At 42.2% G+C, this 21604-nt stretch overlaps 1 protein-coding gene across 1 annotated transcript in view; it reads right to left on the bottom strand.

Annotated features, from left to right (window-relative positions):
- Positions 1 to 1262: 1262 nt before the first annotated feature.
- Positions 1263 to 21604, bottom strand: part of RNF128 (ring finger protein 128) — a 28926-nt gene continuing 8584 nt past the window's right edge. Inside the window, exons 2-7 of the mRNA XM_074835172.1 lie at positions 15196 to 15443; positions 8633 to 8704; positions 7965 to 8047; positions 5264 to 5360; positions 4143 to 4308; positions 1263 to 2670 (exon numbers count right to left, since the gene is read on the bottom strand). Coding sequence (XP_074691273.1) covers positions 2552 to 2670; positions 4143 to 4308; positions 5264 to 5360; positions 7965 to 8047; positions 8633 to 8704; positions 15196 to 15443 — 785 coding nt within the window. The 3' untranslated portion in view covers positions 1263 to 2551. The remainder of the gene's footprint in view (positions 2671 to 4142; positions 4309 to 5263; positions 5361 to 7964; positions 8048 to 8632; positions 8705 to 15195; positions 15444 to 21604) is intronic.

Here is a 21604-nt window from a genome sequence, read left to right on the forward strand (position 1 = left end):
ATTAAATTCTTCTGCCTAGCAGTAGCTCAAATAGTGTTCAGGTACAAACGCTGCATTCATTCCTTTAGCAGTACTTCACATATGATACAAGGATCTTAAAAATCTTCCTGAAAATCAGTATAAGTGCGCTGAGCTCCAAGCAAGTCCACACCTTGACAGAACACATACACATCATCTGATCCTGCAGTAGTATGAGTTCACTGATGAACTGCTGCCTCCCCCAGTACTCCACTAGTACATTCCTTGAGACGATGCTGTGCATCCACCTTACCCTTAGAAATATCAGTACTGGGAAAAAAAGGCAGGTTTATTGCTTTTAAAAGACAGTAAATAGAAAGGCTCAGATCCTATAAATAAAGCAACCCAAATGTATAGATTGACACCAAAAAAAATGCCAAAGCACCTTTCGATGTATTGATCTGAATCCCTCTGGTTTTTTTGAAGGTCAAATCTTGTTCCTATTAAACACAGAAGATTGGCAAATGATTTCCTGAAAGCATAGCATCATGAAATTCTACTATATTACAGCTTACACACCACAGTAAGTTTATAAGTGCTTTTTGAAATGAAATTGAGTGTTCAGGGGTTGTATATTTACTGCTTGGCTGCTCTTTGCTCTGCACCTCAGCTGTAGGAGAGAAAGGTGATCGCAGCAGAATACAGCTTCCAAGTCTGCTTATACTCAGCTTTGCAATTTGAGTCCATAACCAACCAACGCTTCCTAGACTAGACTTGGAACTGAGCTAAAAAGAAACACAAGCCTAACTACCACTGAACTGCCCAGGGGAGTGATAAGTTTTTACTAATCACATAGTACAGAACAAAAGGCATTTGTTTTTAAAATGCTTTGTCTTGCAAAGCAAGCATAAACTTTTGAGTAAGGGAGGGATGCTGAGGAACCTGACAGGAAAGTGAGATGCAACCTGGCTGATCTGAAGAGTTCATATACAACTGCCTTGGGCCCAACGTGCCTAGAACACTTCAGAAGTATATCAAAGCAGCTCACTGAACACACCCTAAACTCCTTGTTTTTTCTTTTATATAGAGTACAGCTACCAGGTTTAAGCCTCTCAACACAATTTCAATCCATGTAACAGTAGCACCCTGCACATTATTAATACTCCTTATTCCAATTAGTTTGAGCAAGCACTGCTGCTTCTTGGCCTCCCAAAACCAAATGAGTTTTGGGGTTGTGGGACAGAGCAAATTCAGCATCTGTTCCCCTATGAGAGCTGGTAATCAACATTTAATGTCAGTCAGGGTCATCAAAATATAGTTTTATTTACATTTTCATATTCAAATTCAATACAAATCATGAAATATTTACAACAATTTTAATCGTACTATAGCTAAGAAAATGCTTTTCCTCTTCAGATTCAATAGTACCTTATTGCAAGCTTTAAGACAAAGTTCTGTTAACGTTAGAAACAAGCCATAGATACAGAGATAAAAAAATAAAGTGCATCTGTAAGATGTCCTTAGTTACCTTCGCTGGGCAAAGCCCTACACACTCACTACTGAGGCACCCAGTGTTCCTCCTCGACCTCAGTTCAACTCCCCGCAGATGGCAGACAACAACTCCAGTCATCTGTTTACAGGACGTCAGCTCTCCCTGCAGCAGCTTTAGCACACAGGCAAGACAATGCACAGCAACAGTCCAGCATTTTTCAGAGGCTGGATCATTTTCTGAACAAAACACAGCAGATCCTTTGGGAAGAATCTATCTTTTAATCTTTAGTTCAGTCTTCCTGAAGTCATTCCAGACTCTCAAAGCCAGGACTCTGGCATATTGCTGGTGCTAGAGATGGTTATAACTCCAAAAATCACGGAGGATCTTTCAGACTGTCTAGTATCAACAGGTTTGAAAAGTTCCTACAATTGTTCCCTTTACAGTATTGTGCAAGTCAGATTTGGCCTGTCAGCTTGAAGCTCTCTTTTCCCTTTAGGAATGTGTGGTTGGCAGGTCGGAGTTGAGAGGTAGAGAATCAGTCGGTTTACTAGAGAACCAAAGACACTATGGGCAAAATCCAGTTTGACAGGCATTAGTTTGTACTTTCTCCTATCAAATTAGTGCACTGAAATATTAAATACAGTGTTGCTTTAAACCAAACTGTCTGGCAAATAAGTATTACACCAGATCAAAATCAATTTGCTTACAGTGAAAATCCACTTGAATTAAAAACAATAAATGACAAAAAACCCCAAGTCAAAACAACTCCCAGAGACAGCTATGACAAAGAAGAATCTCCTTATTTAAATGACTCAAACACTGAAGAGAAGTTTTGCTGAAAATGGAACTTTAGTGTTAAGATCTGATGGTTTTCTTTATATTTAAGACAGCTTTATTTGAAGAGTGCTAAAACTAAATTCCACATGGGAGACACAGTTTTAAAGAATTGCAAACCATACAATTATGATTTGAACAAGTCTATTTGATCTCAGAATTGCCAAGGCAATGTTTTTCTGCTACTGTCTTGCAATGTTTGGTATGCATGTGATGGCAGTAGGCAGCTCCTTGCAGAAGGCTTACACCATGTTGCTGGGCATGTTCTTAGGACCTGACTTTACAAACTTGTGTTTCATCTGCCTCAAAACTTGGGTTGTCAACGTGCGGAAGGACAGTCACAGCGGAGGGCTGGGATTCATTGTTTACAAGCTGCATGTTGTCATCTGTCCAGAACAAAACCAAGAAAAAGACAGGTTAAGAAGTGTCATAATCAAGCTTTGCTACCTTAAAGCAAACCACGCTTGCTTTATTTCCCACAAGCCCACTGCAGTGGGGTCTCTTCCCAGCACTTTTCCCACAGAGTGGGAAATCTGAGGCCATGCTCCAGCTACCACTTCTTCTGCCCCTCATTAGTTGGTGAGCCCATTCTTGATGCTACCTGTCATATCTAGAGGTATCTGCTTAGCACTGGAATTCACTTCTCACTAGTGCTGAACAAGCCTAGGTTGTGTGCTCAAGTGGCAGAAGGCCATGTGAGGCTATGAAATCCAACTCTAAGGAGATTGGCAATTCTCATAATTTTAGGGCTGCTGAAGACAGGCATCAGGAGCAACTTCTAGGGACTAAGCTCAGGATAAACTGTGGGACACAGGCTGATTCAGAGGGGAAGGCCTTCTCCCTACAGAATAACCTTGTTAGGATGATGTTAGTGTGTGTCCTTGCCACTCAAAGTGACAATACACAAGGGCCTGAGCCATATAACATCCAGCATCACTAATTATAGGGATGCAATTTCAAGTTCTGTTTAGCTCACAGGAAGCGCTCCCTACACTACTGGGATGCCTAAACAATGCACTCCTGTACATGTCACTCACTGGAGCAACCTGTCCCACAGGAGGCAGGCAGCAAATCCCACATTTTCCTATCAGCTAGGCTTCCTGCAGGAAATCTAAGGAAACACAGCCAGAGCATCCCTTTTCCCTCTGAAAGCTTCCCTCTCAATCCGCTTCCCAAGGCCATTGCACGATCCAGTGGATAGTTACTTTTGTTTGTTTATCTGGAATCTTTCAATTTTTTAAAATCAACAGCAACACTAAGTGTGTTTTGGCAAAGTTGAGCACTAAAAAGACATTTTCAATGAGCTTGCTGCTGTTCAAAAAGATAAGGTATTTGGAAAAGCTGATAGTCTTTTCCAATTAAAATTCTCTGAAAGTGTTCAAGAATGACTCAGCCTTGGCAAAATCTGAAATTCAGTTGAAGTATCTGTCATCTCTATTTCGCATCATTTAAGCTAGAGCAGGACTGACTCCCCACAAGTTTTCTGTAAGTAATTAACTACTTAAAGCAGACAGATCTGGGGGCAAAGCAGCAGTCGCTCATGTGAATGAAATTTCCAAAGAGACAATGATGAGGGACATCTTCACAAAAATCTCTTTGGCCTTTAAGTAGTAAGCCTCTGATTTTCAACTACTCTTTCCATAGACTTCAGTTTTTAATTCACATTTAGGTCGCGTTTCATTTGAAAACAAAGACCAAGTGTCAGCATCAAGTGCTAAGACAAAAGGGAAGATTAAGATTACCCCAAAAGACAAGGTATTCAAGCACTGTGAGATGTTAAGGCAACCCCCCCTAATTCACAGCATACATAAGCAAAGTGCAATGCAATCTAGCAAGACAAATGAAACAGCAGACGCACTTTCCGATGGTGCGTGTTCCCCCGGAGCAGATTCATCAGCTTCTTGGACAGAGGCATATCCAGATGATGCTGTTTCACTCTGATTATCCACTTCATTAACTATGGAGACATTTGATGTCCCACTGGATACTGTGGCTTGCACAGACTCAGCCACTTCTACATCCACCTTCATGAAAAAAGAGAAAACGGTTAAGTCAGAACTTTGTAGGAGGCTGCGTCTTTCCAGGAGACCAATACATGCGAGTACTGGAGTCTAGTGAAATTTTAACCAGAAAAAAAGTTTACAATTGAAAAAAACCACTCTGCTGTTAACCTCTAGCATCATAGGTGAAAACTAGTTCCTGCCTAATTGAGTGGGAAGTTCTGATGCAGCCTCTGCATTCTTCAGTCAGCTCTTCCCTTTTACTGCCCAGTGCCAGGAAAATAGATTCTTCCTTCCACTCAGTGCAGATCTCCCTCCCCCAGGCAAACTCTGGCATATATTTCAGCTGGTCCAGGCAGCGTCAGGCATTGGCAACAGCATCTTCCCCTGGCACTTGCCACAATGAGCAGTTATAGAACACATCAGAAACTCCTTATATATCCTTATATCAGAGGCTCTCCCTCTTCCCTGGGCTTCTGCCTTCACGGCTTGCGGTTTTGCCGTGGGTTTTTGATGCTTTTGGGAGGGTCCCCTGCCGCTGTCCTCCTCCTCGGAGCCCCTCTCCTCATCAACTGAGCTGGAAATGACACATTCACCTTTCAAGGACTCCGGGTACTTAGTAACTGAACAGAGGCTGGTTTCAGGGACAGTACGAATTGTCAAAATCTGCCTGAAGCTTTGAGAAACACCCTTAGCTGCAAGCACAAGAGTTAAGAGCAATTCTTCAGTCATGTGCTACAATCAATTTTGGCTGACATTCTGCCCAAGGCTTTAGATGACACCAACTCAGACCAGGTCAGCTGCAGGCTTTGCTAAAGGGGACACGGCAATTAGTCCCGTAGTATCTTGCCACTGACATGGCAATGCCTGTGCTTATCACCTGCACTCTAGAGGCAGCATTAAATAGCTCACTATGTGGTTACTACACTAGTGTAATACTGATAATGGCAGCTGCCACTAAGAAAGACTACTGGCTTACCTCAACACCCAAAGCCTTGAGTATGTCACATTTGCACATCGGGCATGTCCTGTGTTCCAGAAGCCAGGGGTCAATACAGTTCTTGTGGAAGAGATGGCTGGTGGAAGAAGGTAATCAACAAGTTCAGTTTCACACCAGGAAAAAAGTTCACATGGCAGCTACGAAGGCCCATGTAGAAACACCGAGAATTTACTCATTCTAGAATGCATTACCTTATTTTGCCACAAGTTTCAGCGGAAGGTTATGGCAGTTAATCTCTCAATCTGTAGCCAGTTTATGCTTATTAGTATCTCTACACAACTTGCTAGAATTCAGCATTATCATCTTCACTACATCAGTCTTAAGTTGTTGTTTGGTTGGGGTTTTTTTAAATCTGTGTACAGTACAACCCAGCCAATAATTTAACTAATACAAATACTGACATCTCAGCCTTAGCTTTAAGGTTAACTTCTGTCATGCAGATGCAGATGACTAGATAGCATTTGTTTCTGTTAAAACTACATAGGAAAATCATCTGACAGAGTTATGCCCTCAAGATAAACTACACTCCCACAGATTTACTTTGTCTATGCACTCACTATGTATTCCAAGGGGATATTTGGCAGGCTGTGTACTCAGGAAAATAAATATAGTTTAGCCATTACAGATGCAAATGTGTGCTTCTATGAAGACACTCAATTCCACAATGGGTCTGAATTAGGCCACAGATTTAGGAGGATGACTTGAAATCCTGTAATCTGCCTGTTCCCTCAGCTTGAATAGAAACAGCAAGGCAGATAGGCACTGCTCAATATTAATCAGAACTCTATTATGAGACAAGTGCAGAGATCACCACAGCCAGTGCTCACTATCCTATGCCCCAGCATGATACCAGGACTCTCCAATTCAGCCCACGTAACCAGCACCTCCTTCCAGCTGCACCAACATGATGTCTAGAGTACAACCTGAAACTTCCTTGATGCGCAACTATTTTAAGCACTTGGACTTAATACTGGTCTTGTGTACCTCTGCTACTATAAATGCCTTCAGTTTGACTATCTGGACAAGAATGTTTTCTGCAAATACACACACCCCAGATACTTAGATACCACTGATGTGACTCACAGGAGCATTTGATTGCTTGTTTTTTTCATGGATATACTTAAATGCTTTCAACAATTAGGGTCTCAGCGTTGAGGTCAATCACCAACATCAAGTATGTTCTTGCAGTAAATATCAGTTTATAATTCATGTGAAAGGGAATTTAATATGGCCAGAGATTACCACTGGTGAAGATTATCAAGTAAATGCAGTCATCTTAAGCTAGTTCCTTAGAGCTACATTTGGGCCAAAGAGGAATGAAACATCACAAATGTATGTAAAAGCATTCTCAGAGCAAAGCATAATGCTGTAAATTTGTGTATAAAGAATATACTAAAAAAGTTACTCCCCTCTTAACCCAATAAGTCATTCTTTGTTTGCAAGTTCATATCAAGATTAGCAGGGTTTATATAGAAATAAGGAGAAGTCAGGTCTCCTATCAGCCAAAAGTATCTAGAGCTTGTCTAAATGCTTCTGTACTCATGGGACTTACTTCATTACTAAACAGCTCTACCCACAAGCATAAACCTCACAAGACAACTGAATAATCATTAACACATGTGCCTGACAGCTTATTCAGTTCTGGGTTTTTCTAAGCTATTAAGCATTAGATCAAGGAAGTTTGTTGATAACACCTTAACAGGCCAACTTTGTGATATCGAAACAGCTCAGAAGTCCTACTGCTTGGGAGCAGAGAAAGCTTTTGCAAAACTAACCTGGTACAAAGGTAACCCCAGCTCAGATTTGATAGTGTTTGACAAATAACACTGCTCAGCCCACAACAGCAGCTACAGATTTTTCTATTCTTCAGGACTTGATTTTTCCTATGTCAAAATTTTTCCAAGGGCTTTTTTCTAACCCTCCCCAAGGGCTACATAACCTCTTCCCATACAAGATTTGTGCACTTCACACCGCAGCCCTCTGATTTTTAGAAGCTTTGCCATAGCAATCTCATTCAGCAGGTACAGGGGGAAGTCCCACAGAACAAGTTTCCTTTAGCCCTGAAAATGCTTCATTGCTCATCTTAGGAGCAACCAAATTAAACCCTTAGTGCCATAAAACTGGGCCTCCACAGCAGCACAGCAGGGAGATACAACAGTAGGGAATTCTAGAAAAATAAACTGCTATAGCTCTATTTTGGTCTCTATTTCAGATGATGCATACAAGAATAGAAATGCTTTCTTCTAAACTACAGAAGTTGGCACGGTTTAACAAGTTTAGCGGGAACACAACCCTCTTAGTAACCAGTAAACTAAGTGACAAGAAATGGCACAGTTTTGCCAGTTATCTGCAATTTAGAGGTAACATCCTTAAAGATTTCTTCCTTTGCTGGTGAATAAAAAGCCCTGGCATCCCCTGGAGAGGCACTGTGGTCTGCCAAGTTACACTTGTCAATTCACTCACAGGGGAAGTTATGAACACAGGCCATCAGGGCACACTACAAGTGTCTATTTACACAGTTCCTGTTGTTCAAAACACTGTTTGAGAGAGATTCAAGAATTCTTGCTGTGCAACAGCTTGATTAAAGTTTGATCAGCTTTGTTAACATAGCAGAAGGAACAACCGGTAAGAGGCATGCTTCCAGATTTTGGATTAAGGGGCAGTGTGGAAGACAACTTACTTGCAAGTCAGAATACGCACTACTTCATTCGGCTTGTACAGCTCAATGCACACAACACAGCTATCTCCATCAGGACCAGTTTCCTAAAGCAGTGAAATAAATTTACAGCGTTAACAGATCTTGAAAGCTTCCTTTGAACTACAGTCAGATTTACTGCAGACAAAGTAACCTAAAATAGCTCCCGTATATAATCTTATATAAACACATTGTGTGGATTACTCCTAGTCAAGCTGACGCTTTAACAGAAGCACTGAAAGTTTAATCCCATGGTTTAGAAGTCCATCTGCAAAGCATCACTGGATTATTTGAGGCACTACTGCAGAGGTTTAGAAACTGCTACCTCCAGTTTTAGGTACAAAAAGAATAGCCAGGGAAGCTGATTAGATATACTAGTTTACCTTTAAGCATCTATGCCAGCATATTAGGATCTCTCACCTCAGCAAGACTACAAGCAAGCAGCTAAAAAAAGTAATTTGATTTATAAGAATGTGCAAACTGGAAAGTCTTGCACCCCAGAAAAGGATCTGCTCTGAAAGAGGAACCATCTCTGCAAGAGACAGTTGAGGACTCAGAGAGACTTCTGCAGCCTGCTCCAGTACTAAGGACCACTCTGGGTTCTGTGCAGAGGGTGTGCCATAATGCTTGGGGGATTATGGAATCGGTCATACCTTGTCCCCTTGCTTCAGGGTGCGCAGCTGCAACTGTTCAATGGCCTTTTTAGCCTTGGCCTTTAGTTGTCGCTGTAACAGAAAGCAGTCCTGGTTAAACACAGTCATTTTTCTCTTAAGTGGTGGTTACTAATACTTACAGAGGTGCCTACTGCAAGCAGGCACCAGTTTTATAACCCAGATGTTATCAAAACAAGCCAAGTAAGCATGACTATGTTATTTAGAGACAACATGAAACAGTTTCAGGACATACTGATGTGGTTATTGACTCTGGATGACACAAACATGCATATGCTTTGTTTTTAACCTAACCTTTTCACAAAGCACAGGAACTTCAAGGGTTTCTTCTTTGAGAAGATGCAAGATAATACCTTGATCAGATTAGACCTAGCCAAAACAAACAGAACCCTTCAAACTGACTTGGTACTTAAGACTGAACAAGGAGTCCAACCATCAGTAATTTTAACTACTCACTTTATGACAGCTTCCTGGCACAAACTCACATCCTGATGAAGGGTGAGATTCTTTACCAATCACCTCAGCTACCACCAATGCACCCTGAACTAGCCCCCACCACTGCTCTACGGAGCACGGGAACGGCTCAGGAGCCTCCTAGCACTGGTCAAGTGGAAGAATGCAGTTTTATCTCAATATTGATTCAAAGTAACATGCACAAAGGAAAAAACAAACCAAAACACCCCCACAAAAGCCTCAGAGCTATTTCTCCCCTTCCCCATGACATAAGGTGTGAAACAAATCAAATTACTAGCCCCAGGTGGATTACAGGGCAGCTTTAATGAAAGCAGAGGCGGAAGCATTCCCCTTCATGCAATAATTTGCTTGCTGCTGTCAGGATAGCAGAGATGAGCAGACAGCAGAAGCCCAGCTTGCCTGGCTACTGTTGCTGTCCAGCTGTCATTGCAAAGCATTTAATTAGCACAGGAGCCAACATCTCTGTTTAAAGGTCACAGGTTGGTGCTTTTCCACCAAGAATATGACTGTCCTCTCCCTCCCCAGTGCACTTACTGCCTCAGGACACGGAGGCGTATCAGGCAGCTCTGGCAAAGCCGTCTCAACACGGGACTTATCCGGGGGAAAGACTAGACTCAAGTTTTGCAGCTAACCAAAAACCCTCTTCCCAATTCAGCTGCTCAGTGCAGGAACCCCACAATGTTAGCTTTCCAGCATTACTTCCCCTTAATGCATTTCAGTTCTGTTACAAGAATCTTTTCTGGGATGATGGTGCAGTGCTAGGGACACAAGCACAGAAGGAACAAGCGGGTGGAGGGCTGCTGCTGACACCTAACAAACTCAGCGAGAACTGGTAATTCAAGTCCGTGTAAGATTCCCTGTGCTGAAGCAGTTAAAGGCAAACAAGCTGATTTATATGGTCCGCTGAGACCCTGTCAAACAGTTTAGGTGAAAAATGATCTATTTGTACACCGGCGTTGTTTTGGGGTCTTAAGATACAGCATCAATGTGCATGCTTTTAGGAATTTAATAGTTGATAGCTATTAACAACTATCAAGGAAGAGAGACATACAATCCAAAGGTGAAAGATGCAAACAAGTTTTCAGGTATATTTTTAGGAATAATAACTAGTCAAGTTTTCTTCGAAGCTTATAAAGTTCTTCTGCTGAAGACATCAATATATCTTTCTGTGTGTCACTTAAGGTTAACTTTAGCATGATGTTCCCCTTGTCAGTGTTTCAGACTGAAGCCAGAGAAGCAGCCACATACTCATCTCAGTAAACAGAGGCCCCCCAAAGTTTCAGCAGCAAACATGGTAACATCCATGAAGCAGGAATGCAGCATTATTAGTGCTTCTCATACACAGCCAGAACTATCCGTCAGTGCTACTTGTTATTAATTGAAAACTAAACTTTCTAGGAATGTACTCCCTCATACAGTATCTAATCTAACACATCTAATGTCAGGCCAAGAATATTAGACAGGACCCAACTGGCTGTATCGTTAATAATTTACTGAAATAATATTTTAAGTTTTGCCTGGGCACAAGTTTAATTGCTCTTCATGAAATGCACCAATGGCAAAGTCACCTTTAACATTGATTTTTATCCCCTCCAGGGGAACGGAGAAAGGTTGCAAGAGGAAGCTTTTTATTCAATAGCTTACCAGGAGATCCAGGATACTCAAGCTTGTAATGTCAAAGCATTTTGTGAAGCCAAGTTTTTAAAGCAAACATTAAATGTTAATGACATTAAAAGTCTAAAAGCCCCAACGCAGCAACTCTAGAAAAAATAGCTAAGTTGAGTCAGGAAAAAAAAGAATCAAGACATTACAAAACAGGTCAGGTCCCAGCTCCCATCCAGGCTCTAGCATGCTGAAGTAGAGATGTTCCTAACTGGGAAAATTAGGTTTGTTGTTGCTTAGTCCTCAGTTTTTCCTAGCCCAATGCTGCCAATTTTATCCCCAACCCTTTCTGCATAAGGTACCTGGCACGGTCACGGCAGTGCAGACTGGCAAGCTCTAAGGAGGTCAGGAACTCCTGCTTTTCTCCTGTAAGCTAAGGAAGTTCTTCCCCACACGTAGCTACCGCCATTGAAACAGGTTTGAACTGTGGAAAGTTGAGCAACTCACCTCCTCCAAAGCCATTAATTGGGTCATTTCTCAGCTGCAACATCTAATCTTTATGAAATCAATGGAAGTGAAGACTCAAGCTTAAATTAGAAACCAGGCCACAGACAACATTGCTGGCCATTTTGCATTATTCAGAAAGGTTAATATACTGAGGAACTGAATTTGCCAATACTCCCCTGACCAGAAAGGTAGCAAGCCACCTACCATGCTTGCCTTGTTTTAACACCTTCTTGCTCACAGACCTCACAATGCAGTAAGAGATCAGAGGTAGGGACTTAAATTTCAAGCCTAGAAGAAAATATGCATTCAGATAAGAACTAGCAGGTTGTAAACAGCTTAGCTAGCTGGCTCATCAGGAAAAAAGCTACTCTCTTTTAATTCAAAGGGCAGATGTACTACTAAACTCATGTTTTTGCTTGGACTGCAAGATTACATGACTGGTTCTTCTCAATAGTCACTCAACTTTTTAAAGAAAACCTTTGCACAGTTTTACATTACTGACTTGTATGCAATTGCTGCTCAAGCTGAGAGACAGCTGCTGCCTTCAAGAAAAGTCTGCAGAGAACATGTTTAAAACCTGGATGATAAGTGATCAAGCCATCCAAGGAAAGTGCCTTCACCAGAAGCAGCGAGTAGTCATACCAAGAAGTACAGAAACTGTATTAGCAAATGGCAAAGTTTAAATGTACTCAACAGCCTATCTATAAAACAAGAGATTGCTTCAGACAGCACTGAGGTCTGAAGATTTTTCTCAAGCCAAAACAAAAAACATATTGCCAATATGGCAATACCTGGAAGCCGTCCAGTTCAAGCAGGGGTTACTGCTAGTCCCATGCATGAATGAAACTTTTATCTAGCCAGGCTCTTGTTTTCAAGAAGCCTTTACAGAAGGGACAAAGGATCTAGAAAATGGTCTCCCCTCTTTCTGTTCTACCCCTTAGTAAGCAAATGGGACTCAAACTTCATCGCCCTTTTCAGTCCAGGGCAAGAGATCTCCTGGGGCTTGGCTCAGTCCACAAGAACAAGCCAAATATTCAGGAACCTGAACAAACAAGAGACAAGCTGCAGAGCATCATTATCACATATCACCATCGTGTATCATAGCACTCTGCAGAGCAAGTCAAAAGTGTTCATTCGTTTTGGTTCAAGTGGTAGACTGACACTTTAAAAGACTCCTCACAACAGCAACACAACCCCATAGGGAAGGTCAAAAAAGCAGACAGATACTTTGAAGAGAGGTAACACTGGGTAAAGGGATGCATTCAGAACAGCAGTTCACTTCTGAAAGAGGGAAAATTTGTAATACTTAACTATCACCACACTTGATTGTTTCCTAAAGACACCTCCCAAAAGAACGTATAACCCTTGGACATCTGTGCAATAAAGGAGACAAAACACACTCCTTTACTCCACCAAATAACAGACTGAAGTCCAGGCAATCTGAGTTTCCAAAGGGCTGAACGATGACAGGAAAGCTCCCCATGTAGCATGCAGGTTGATCAGTGGTTTGACTAATATTCAGTATTTCATGGAGCTAAAGCAGTTAAGTCTCAAACTTGGGATATACCTGAAAACCCAATCAGCTGGTTAACAGGGAACGCTGTAGCATCACCTTTTAGTAGTTCACCTTCACTAACAACAACTTTCTTGTTATTCTTTGCTTATCTAATCATTGCGAGGTCAGTTTTTAGATGCCATGGTATAAAAACAATTGAAAACACTTCTGGATTGTCTTGAGTTTCACTTTTACAAAATAGTAAATTTTTACCCCCTGATATCAGAGAAGCTTTCTTCTATTCTTATAGTTTATAAAGCACTTTTTAAGTCTCCTTAATTTCAGTTCAGCTGAAATCATGTGGAACTGGCATGTCATTTATCAATGTTATTTTTCAATCTACAGTAAACTCCTTGTGCACACAGAGCCCAAGACAGAAATAGTTTGTCAAGGTGCTGGCCAAGCAGACTGGATTGTCCCAGTACCCTCTACCACTGAGGTATTAATAAACTTTGTAGCTTGTTGAAAGCCTGATAACTCAGAATAGAGCTGGACTTCCACAACTGCTCCACTAAATACCTTCAGAGCAGGAAAAATTTTCATGTGATTTGATAAACAGCGCCTTTTGAGGACCAGATTCTAGTGCACCCATTTTTTTCTGCCCAGGTTTGTTTAGCATTAAACAGAGTTCTCATACTAGGGTAGATGGCAGGGAATGAAAGAGGGAGTTGATCAGCAGGATACAGTGTGTGCATCTCTGTCCACAGATGTCAGCAAGAAGAACAGCATCAAGTTACAGAGCTCCATGAAAGGTACTACAGAGACAACTCCGTGTGACATCCAGGAGTGGCAATGCTACATCTCACAGGCAGATGACAACTTCCAATACTGCTCTTCCAACTATTCCCTATTGTATCCTTATTCCCTTATTAGCCTCACGTCACTTCCAGGTGTGGCATAACACCTGAACATCCAAAAGCACTTAGAGGAGGTCTAGTCCAGATGTTTGAGGCAGAGACAGCTTAGACAAGGCACAAATACAGTTCAGCTCACTGTTAGATCTTTAGTCTCAGTAAGGATATAGCCAGCTGACCATCAGCCACAAGATTACACTTAAGACTACAGGATTTCAGAACACAAACTCAACGGAGTTAGGTTCTGTGATTACTAGAGAGAACCCAGCATTCAACTCTGGCCAATACTTGAACCCAGCATTCAGCTCTGGGAATATTGCTGTCGTTCACCCTAGCTAGTCTCTCTGCCTGCCAAGAACAACGATGGTTTTGCACACTGACATTTTGAAGAAGCCAGTCCTAAAGTGTTACAGAAGCCTGAAATTGGCTTGAATTTCAACACCTGTGTCCAACTTCTAGCTTTATCAGCTTATTTCAGAAGGATCTTGCTCAAGGGGCCTGAAAGCTCCAGGACACCAGAGAACCTGAGTAGGGCAGGTGTTCTGCAGTGGCAGAGAAGTCTGTCACTTCTTTAACTATTTAACTACCGATCCAGAGATAATTCACATACTCTGAGCTCAGCTAGAGCGAGATGCTCATGCTGTTGCTGTCTGTAGGAGAGGACTCTAACAACTCTTCTTTTAGAATTCAAGTAGCTCCTGCAAGAAGCACTGCAAATACCAATGGTCTCCTCTGCAACACAGCTCTAAGGGCAAGGCTGAAGTACTCACATCTGAGCCACTCAGATCCTGTTCCTGCTGCTGCCCATCACCTCTGACAGATGTCATGCCAGGACTTTATTCTCACTTTTAAGGCTTTTGCTTAAGCTCTGAAGCAGCAGGTATAAGTCAGGTCCGATAAGACTGAAGACAAAGCTGTAAGCATCAGTCCTATCAGCTGATCAGATTATTGCACAGAAGAGAGTTACTTGGAAACTTAACTCATTAGCAGCTCCCTACCTAGGGTTTAAAAAGAACACAATTTAACAGTGCTTTTTTTCAACTCCTAATTGAGAGTGTCACTGCAATTCTCAGAAAGCTTTCGGTCAGAAAGCAGCTTTCAACAAGCAGCAGCTTCCCAACTTGTGGTCTAAAGGCGGCCCAAAGTCATGCACCATTTTGCAGACACGGTTGCAGTCGTGTCTCACATTACAGCTAGCACATAGGCAGTGCTACGTGGGAAGTGTGAGGGTCAGCTAAAAGGAGTTTAGCGCTCTCACCGCCTCCAATATATCAGCATTACTGCTGCACTGAAGTTCAGGGAGTAAAATTTGTAGGAGACAAAGTTAACTAAACATGATCAGTTGCTTTCTCCAGACAGTTTACTTTTTGTTGTTTCTTTGGAAAGTTTGAAGCTGTTTAAAGATATATCTTTTAGCATTTTAAAGCTCACACTCACCTTCCTATGGAATGAACAAATTCAATAATTTTGGTGCTCAACCGGTATTTTGCCCTCAAGATCCACAGCATGGATGCTCGGGGGTATAAAACAAGCAATGGCACACACAAACTCACCTGAGTCCTGGACTGGGCCCTTGCGATCCTGAGTCTCCGAGCAGAATAAAAAACAAAGTAGCCCATGGTTGCTGCTGTGACGATGAAAAATGACACCGAGATGAAGAAGATGGAGTATTGATTCATCCAAGGACCATGTTTTTTCCCCACTTCAATAACCATCGTCACTTTCATGCCACTCTCAATCCGGTGTAAGATCTCCATGCCTTTCAGGTTGCCAATCATGATCGCAACAATGTTTTCAGCACCTGCAAAGGAGAAGGAGAATCCACGCTCAATTCCCAGGTGTTGTATAAAAGTCATCGTCTTAGATGTTCCAGTTCAAGCGCTAAAGAACAGACTGAAAAGTTTCTAACTAGCATTTGCAGATTCAACATGCACGGATGGAATGTCATCTCCGTGTGTTTGAAAGGTACGTCTGATTAAACATGGTTCACTTGTGCAGGTCATAGGTAGAATTCATTCCTCTCCATAGCACTCCTCACTCCCATGTAGGACATGCATTGTCATTATTTTAGACTCAAGACTTTGGCAACTTGCATTTTAACATGCCTTTAAACTACATGAAGTTAAAAATAAGCCCTATACAGAGTGAGGTCACTAGGGATTGTGGTATCTCCAGGAGCTCAGAGATGCCAGGTCCACAGATGGTGGCTTAGGGACCCTTCCTGTGATGGATCTGACTCCCTCCCTGCTCCACTGCTACTTCTTAACACCTCTTTTCTAAATTTGACAGTACTGTTGAGAACTTCCCCAGACACTGAGCAATCAGAGCCACAGATCAGTCTGTATTTTCAGAAGCAATTGAGAAATGTTTGAGTGAAGTTTAGTTGTGAACTATAAATGTTGTTGTGGGTTTCTAATGCAAATTCAGAGGGAAGCAAATACGGAGGTGTGCTCGGCTTTTAAACAGTTGGTGGCAGATGGCAAACTCCATCCAGATTTTAACAACAGATTTCATTTACTCAGTTGAACGTCATGACAAGCCATCAGAGGAACCAAGGGTTTTATGGTAGGAACAAATTTCAAGCAACTCTGGTCACCAAGTACAGACCAGAACAAAGCTGCTTTCATTTTAGTGACAAGCAAGTGCTTGAAGACACTTGATACTATTTGCAGGAACTTCAGGCAGTCCCAATATAACAGAGAGGCTCTTAAGAGGAAAAAAAGGGAGAAAGGGAGAAGAGTAAATTGTCACTGGGCCAGTGACAATGGCCTAAACTAAATACAAGAAAAGTGGATTCGAAGACTAGCCGGTCAGGAGTCTCACTGCATTAAACCATCAGGTGCACAACATCCATAACAGATACTGCATGGTGAAGGAATAAAGGCTGTTACAGAAGTGCTATTTTTAGCTCACCTCCCAGCCAAACACTTTTTAATGGGGAGACCAATTTTTTTCCCATCCATTAAGAGAAACCTTAGCCAACTTTCAGCTATGAAAAAACCCTAGAATTGGTGTTAAACCACAAAGGCTCTTATTTGAAAGCACTTACTAGTTTTCCAGCTTGTTCACATGCCTTTGATCCAAGATGGCTAAGCATGATGTCTTGCAACTCTCCTCAGTGTGACTAAACTCATCTTTTATTCAGAAAGCTCCTTGTAATGAGAAGTACATCATACAGAGAAGAGGGGAAAAAAAAAAAAAAAACAAAACACCAAAAAAACCCCAGCCAGACGGCAACTACTCTCCTTTATGATGAACTAGGGCTTATATGTCAGTTATAAAATGAGCTGGAGTCAGGTGTTAGGAGCAAGTAAAGAATTAAGCATGGGTCAAGTCAGAAGCTGAGACTTTCATAAGCATGGAAGAAAGCGTGGAAGAACAAGCTGTAACAACAAGAAAATAAAAAGCCTGCCAAAAAAGAAAAAAGAACTTGTTCTGCCTTGTTCCCCTTCGCTCCTGCATGTCTCACTAGTCAAATATAGCTTGTGGTTGTGCGCAACACATAATGTAGTGTAGGGACTCCTGTTAATGAAATGTCACCATCAGCCTGCAAAACCACTTCAGCTACTAAGCCATCAGTTGTGAACAAGTTTTACCCTTAAAGGAAAAAAAAATCTTCCATTTAAGTTTCAGGCTAATCGGTTCACCAGGATGTCATTAGATGACAGTTCTAGGTCTTTTCCTGACAGTTTTTCCCCCAGAGATTTCTCCTGCAATGTCAGCTCTGGTTTAGATAAACACATGCAAGTGGTCAGCTGGTAGCTTTGACACTGGAGCAACAAGGTCAGGAGGGAGGGAGCAGTCATTTCCATCAGCACCTGCACTATGCTCTCCGCCTTGGAGCCAACCCCCACTGGCATACATCAGCATCCATCTCCAATATTTTGTAACGCAAACTCTTAGGACCAACAGTTAATTTCTAAAGGCGATTACAGGTGAGGTAACCTGACATCACATGAAGTTAACCAAATGCCTTATGCCAACAACAGCGGAAAGTTACCCAGAAACTGCATCTAAGTTCTGGCCATCAGTAGCACAGGAGTTTAGTCACTGCAGAAGCTCCTTTTGGAGAGGGACTAAACAAGGCTCTGGCACCATTACACAGGGCCTGTCATGGGGGCAGCACCCTTACCTGGCACAAAACAAGGCCTCCTTGTCTACCAAGAGGAGATTCAATGATGCCCTGTTAGCCTGAAGCTAAAACAGAAGCCCAGAATCCATGTTTAGCACTACTGTTGTGCTTCTAGAATAAAACCAGCTAGGATCATCCCCCCACAACGCTTCCTGAGCCGCCCCATGGGGCCCATCATGACAAACACTGAAACATGTCACTGTGGCCTGGAAACCACCAACCTAGACAGAGGCTCCTGACAGTACTTGGGCATCTTAATGGAAATATTTGAGGGGACATCTGCAGAGGTATCTTAAGCATAGCAGCTGCCCTGAACTGTCAGCTTTTTCCCCCCAGACTCCAGCAAAGCAAGAGGAAAATCAGTTTCTGCCTGGCGAAAACCTCCCAGAAACCCAAGTTCCTTGCCTAGGCATCAGCTTTTGTGATTCAGGTAGAGCTTTCTGTAACAGTTTAAGGGACATTAGAAGGTGAGATTAAGCTGCTGCCTGTTTAGCTAATAATGGGCTCATTGCTAAACAGAAGCAAGACCTGTTTAGTTAAACATTTCCCAGCCTCTCTCCTTTCCCATATCCTGTGAAATTGGAGAGGGAAAGTTATTCAAGACTTTACACAAATATAATCTGCCTCTGTGTATTTGGAGTTTTGCAGAAATCAGAAGGCAGCATGCTGGTCAAAATCTGAAGGATGCTGTTTTGTTGGCAGGTTGGCACAGATGAAGCACAAGAATTTAAATGTTTTTTTGTGGTGGAGGAAGAGCTGGGACATAAGCACATTTGGCACACAAGGAGAGTGCATGACTGAGATCAAAGTTTTACCTTCCTGTATCAGATTTACTTAGATGCAGAGTGGAGTTGCATCTATTTATATAAATAAATCTATTTTTATATATAAATATTTATATCTATATTAAACTCTGCCCTGCAAAGACTTCACTTGTTCTGCCATTACACTCCTGCTCCCTGTAAACAAAGCTACAGGTCTGACAATTCAGTAGAGAAATGCAACGTGCAAGAGGTGCACAGAACTGGGAGCATTAATTTTTGCACAGTAAACGCCTGCTTTTTCATAGTCATTACAGGGATTATTGTAATTCAGTGCTACTCATGTATGTGCTACAGATAAACCTATTTTGAACCAAGGAAACTGTAGGTCCTGGAGAACAGTCACCCCACAATATTTAGCAGACTGCAACGTAACCTAATCAGTGCCTTAGCTGCAGCCATTTTTAGCTAAAAATCACAATCTGTTCATGCATTAAAGCACACTGAGGCAAGGATTAGGTCTTGGGGCCAACCAAATCCCCAAACAAGGGATGGTAAAGTATTGCTTACCCGATTCAGATTAAGTATACTCAATGTACAGGATAACCAGAACTTTAGTTCTTTGGGCCACTGCACATGACTAAGTCCCAGACAGGTAAGCCTCTATGTGCCATTGCTAAGTATGGTGGGACTCCATGGCATACCTCAAGGCAACACTTGCATTGCCGATGCATGCTAGAGCACAGTGCTGATGCCTCCACGGTCTCCATTCTTGCACAGCTATCGCCACAAACCCTCTCCCCACAGAAGCAGCTCAGAAGAGCTGTCACAGTGTTCTCAGGGTGAACAAACCTGCAAGCTGATTCCCATAGAAGGTGGAATTTCCAGACTTGCCTAATTTTTTTCCCTCCCTCCCCCATGCAAGTGAAGATACGAAGCAGCTTAGAGGAACTACCTCCTTCTCAGGCATATTACAAGTACAATAACAACTTCTAGAAACACTACAAGCAGGTTTCCCTAGATGTTACAGTGAAATGTCTTTTTTTTTTTTTAAATGAAAAGGGAACTGGTTTTCTACAGATACTGATTATTAATATCCTGTAGTGAGCATTCCTTTCTCATTTCTCTGTAGAGAACTGTTGAAGTTGTCTACCCTTCCAGGTAGTTATGGTACAGCTTCCAGGTGGTCTGGGGTTCACAAATTGTCAAGGAGATTCAGAGATTAAGGAATGCACCACGTTTTGCAGTAATTAGAAGCTACATGACTGAAGGTTTTCTGTCCAGCCCCCAAAACTCACTACCGTTAAAGCCCTTCTATAATACAGAAAGAGAAAATAAAACTTCAGAAGGGAGCTACACTAGTACTCCAAGTGGAATAAATACAGTAGAGTAAGACTTAAAAGCCCAGAGACTACAGCCACAGCATGCAGACTTGCAGGAAAGTTCTACCCACAAGAGGTTCTGCAATGGTGACACTGAGTTTGCTCATGGTCTGGAGATCCGTGCTTGTTGGGGAGCCTGCGGAGGCCCCATCAGCCCTCCAAGAGTACAGCTGCTAGCTGTATGTGTAAACTCAACAGGCAGATTTCTCCACTGGGATAAAAGTTGAACCCTACCTTAACCATAATTAAAATTTATCCCTTGTGTCCTGCATCTCCAGCCTTGCAGTCCAGCCACTCACTGCACGAGAACATCAGAACAAGCACAGGGTACTGCCTAAGCTTCACCCACTGCTGCTTCCACAGCAGCCATCCCTTCTGAGACAGCTTTGGTAAGCAAATCTCCCCCTGAGGAGAGCAGGGTGTTGCTACAGCAGTGTGTTTTTCAGGGTAAAATCCTGCCTCCTGGACACTCTGGTGCAGGCTCCTACAAGTTGAAACCACACCATGCGTGGCAGCCAGCTCAAGAGGAGGAAAACAGGCCTGTTTGTGCATGCTGCTCCTCCTCAAAGCTCCAACCGGTTTGAAGTCAAACTTTGTTGTTTCACTTTCAGATCTTTGCCTTTTCTTCCAGATGTTAGAAAAAAAGAAAACTTTGCCCCTGTGTTAATCTTAATTTAGCTTTTGTGTTGCATGCTTAATAAATCTGAAGCACAACCTGGCAAGGGGAGGAAGGAGTGCACCCTCCAGTAATTTGCATCTCTGCTGTGTTAGCAAAGCCCCCTCACGTTTATGAAGGCCGTATTTAAGTCCCCCAGCCAATTAAGTGCCAGAAAACAAGTTTAGTTTTAAGAAAACCATTTTCAGCATTTGAATTTAAGGAATCTTTATTGTAATACCACATTTCTTATTCACCGCTTGAGTTTCATAACCAAGAAAACTGAACTGGCTCAGACTGCTAACCACAATGCCAGCTTTACAACTGTATGCTATTTTCTGCTGCAACCCATTTTAAGGTCTAATATACTAGTACCTGACACGAAACATCATGTGCCTTCAAAACTTAAGCAAAAACTTCAGTTATGAAACTTGCCATCTCCACACACTTTCCCCTCCTCTACCACTGACTTTGAAACCCCACCTAACACCACAGAGAACATTACTTCAATCCAAGGGAAGCATTTAACATTTTCTCTGTGCAATATTCTGAGGTGACGCTGACAAACGCTGCGTATGTTTTTCCAACTCTTGTGAAGCCCTGGCAAAGCTTTTTGCAGTGAATAATTAACTTCCAGCTGTTTGACAGCTTCTCATGTCAAGGAAGTCAACTCAAGAGCTCCAGCTCCAAGTCAGCTCCTCTAGCCTCACCTAAAATTGGTTTCTCAGCTGGTTCAGGCATTGGAACTGTTTTGCATTGTTTAAACTTGCTTTAAAGCAACAAAATTCAGCTTCAGGTAAGTCATGAAAGGCCCTTTCATTTCATTTTAAGGGCCTCAGTGTAACCTAGGGCAAATTCTATAGATCTTCATTTTCTCAGATAGCAAAAGCCAAACCTCTCTGTCTCTATCACTGTTTACCAAAGCAGGCTGGAGAACAGCATGATGGGACCCCTTCCCCCTTGGGAGCAGACCTAGCTACAACATAGTGTGGTGAAAACATTTGAGTAAGATAATAGTTTTGTAGGTATTTT

This window comes from Strix aluco, chromosome 10, assembly GCF_031877795.1.
Source record: "Strix aluco isolate bStrAlu1 chromosome 10, bStrAlu1.hap1, whole genome shotgun sequence".
In the NCBI taxonomy this organism is placed as follows: domain Eukaryota; kingdom Metazoa; phylum Chordata; class Aves; order Strigiformes; family Strigidae; genus Strix; species Strix aluco.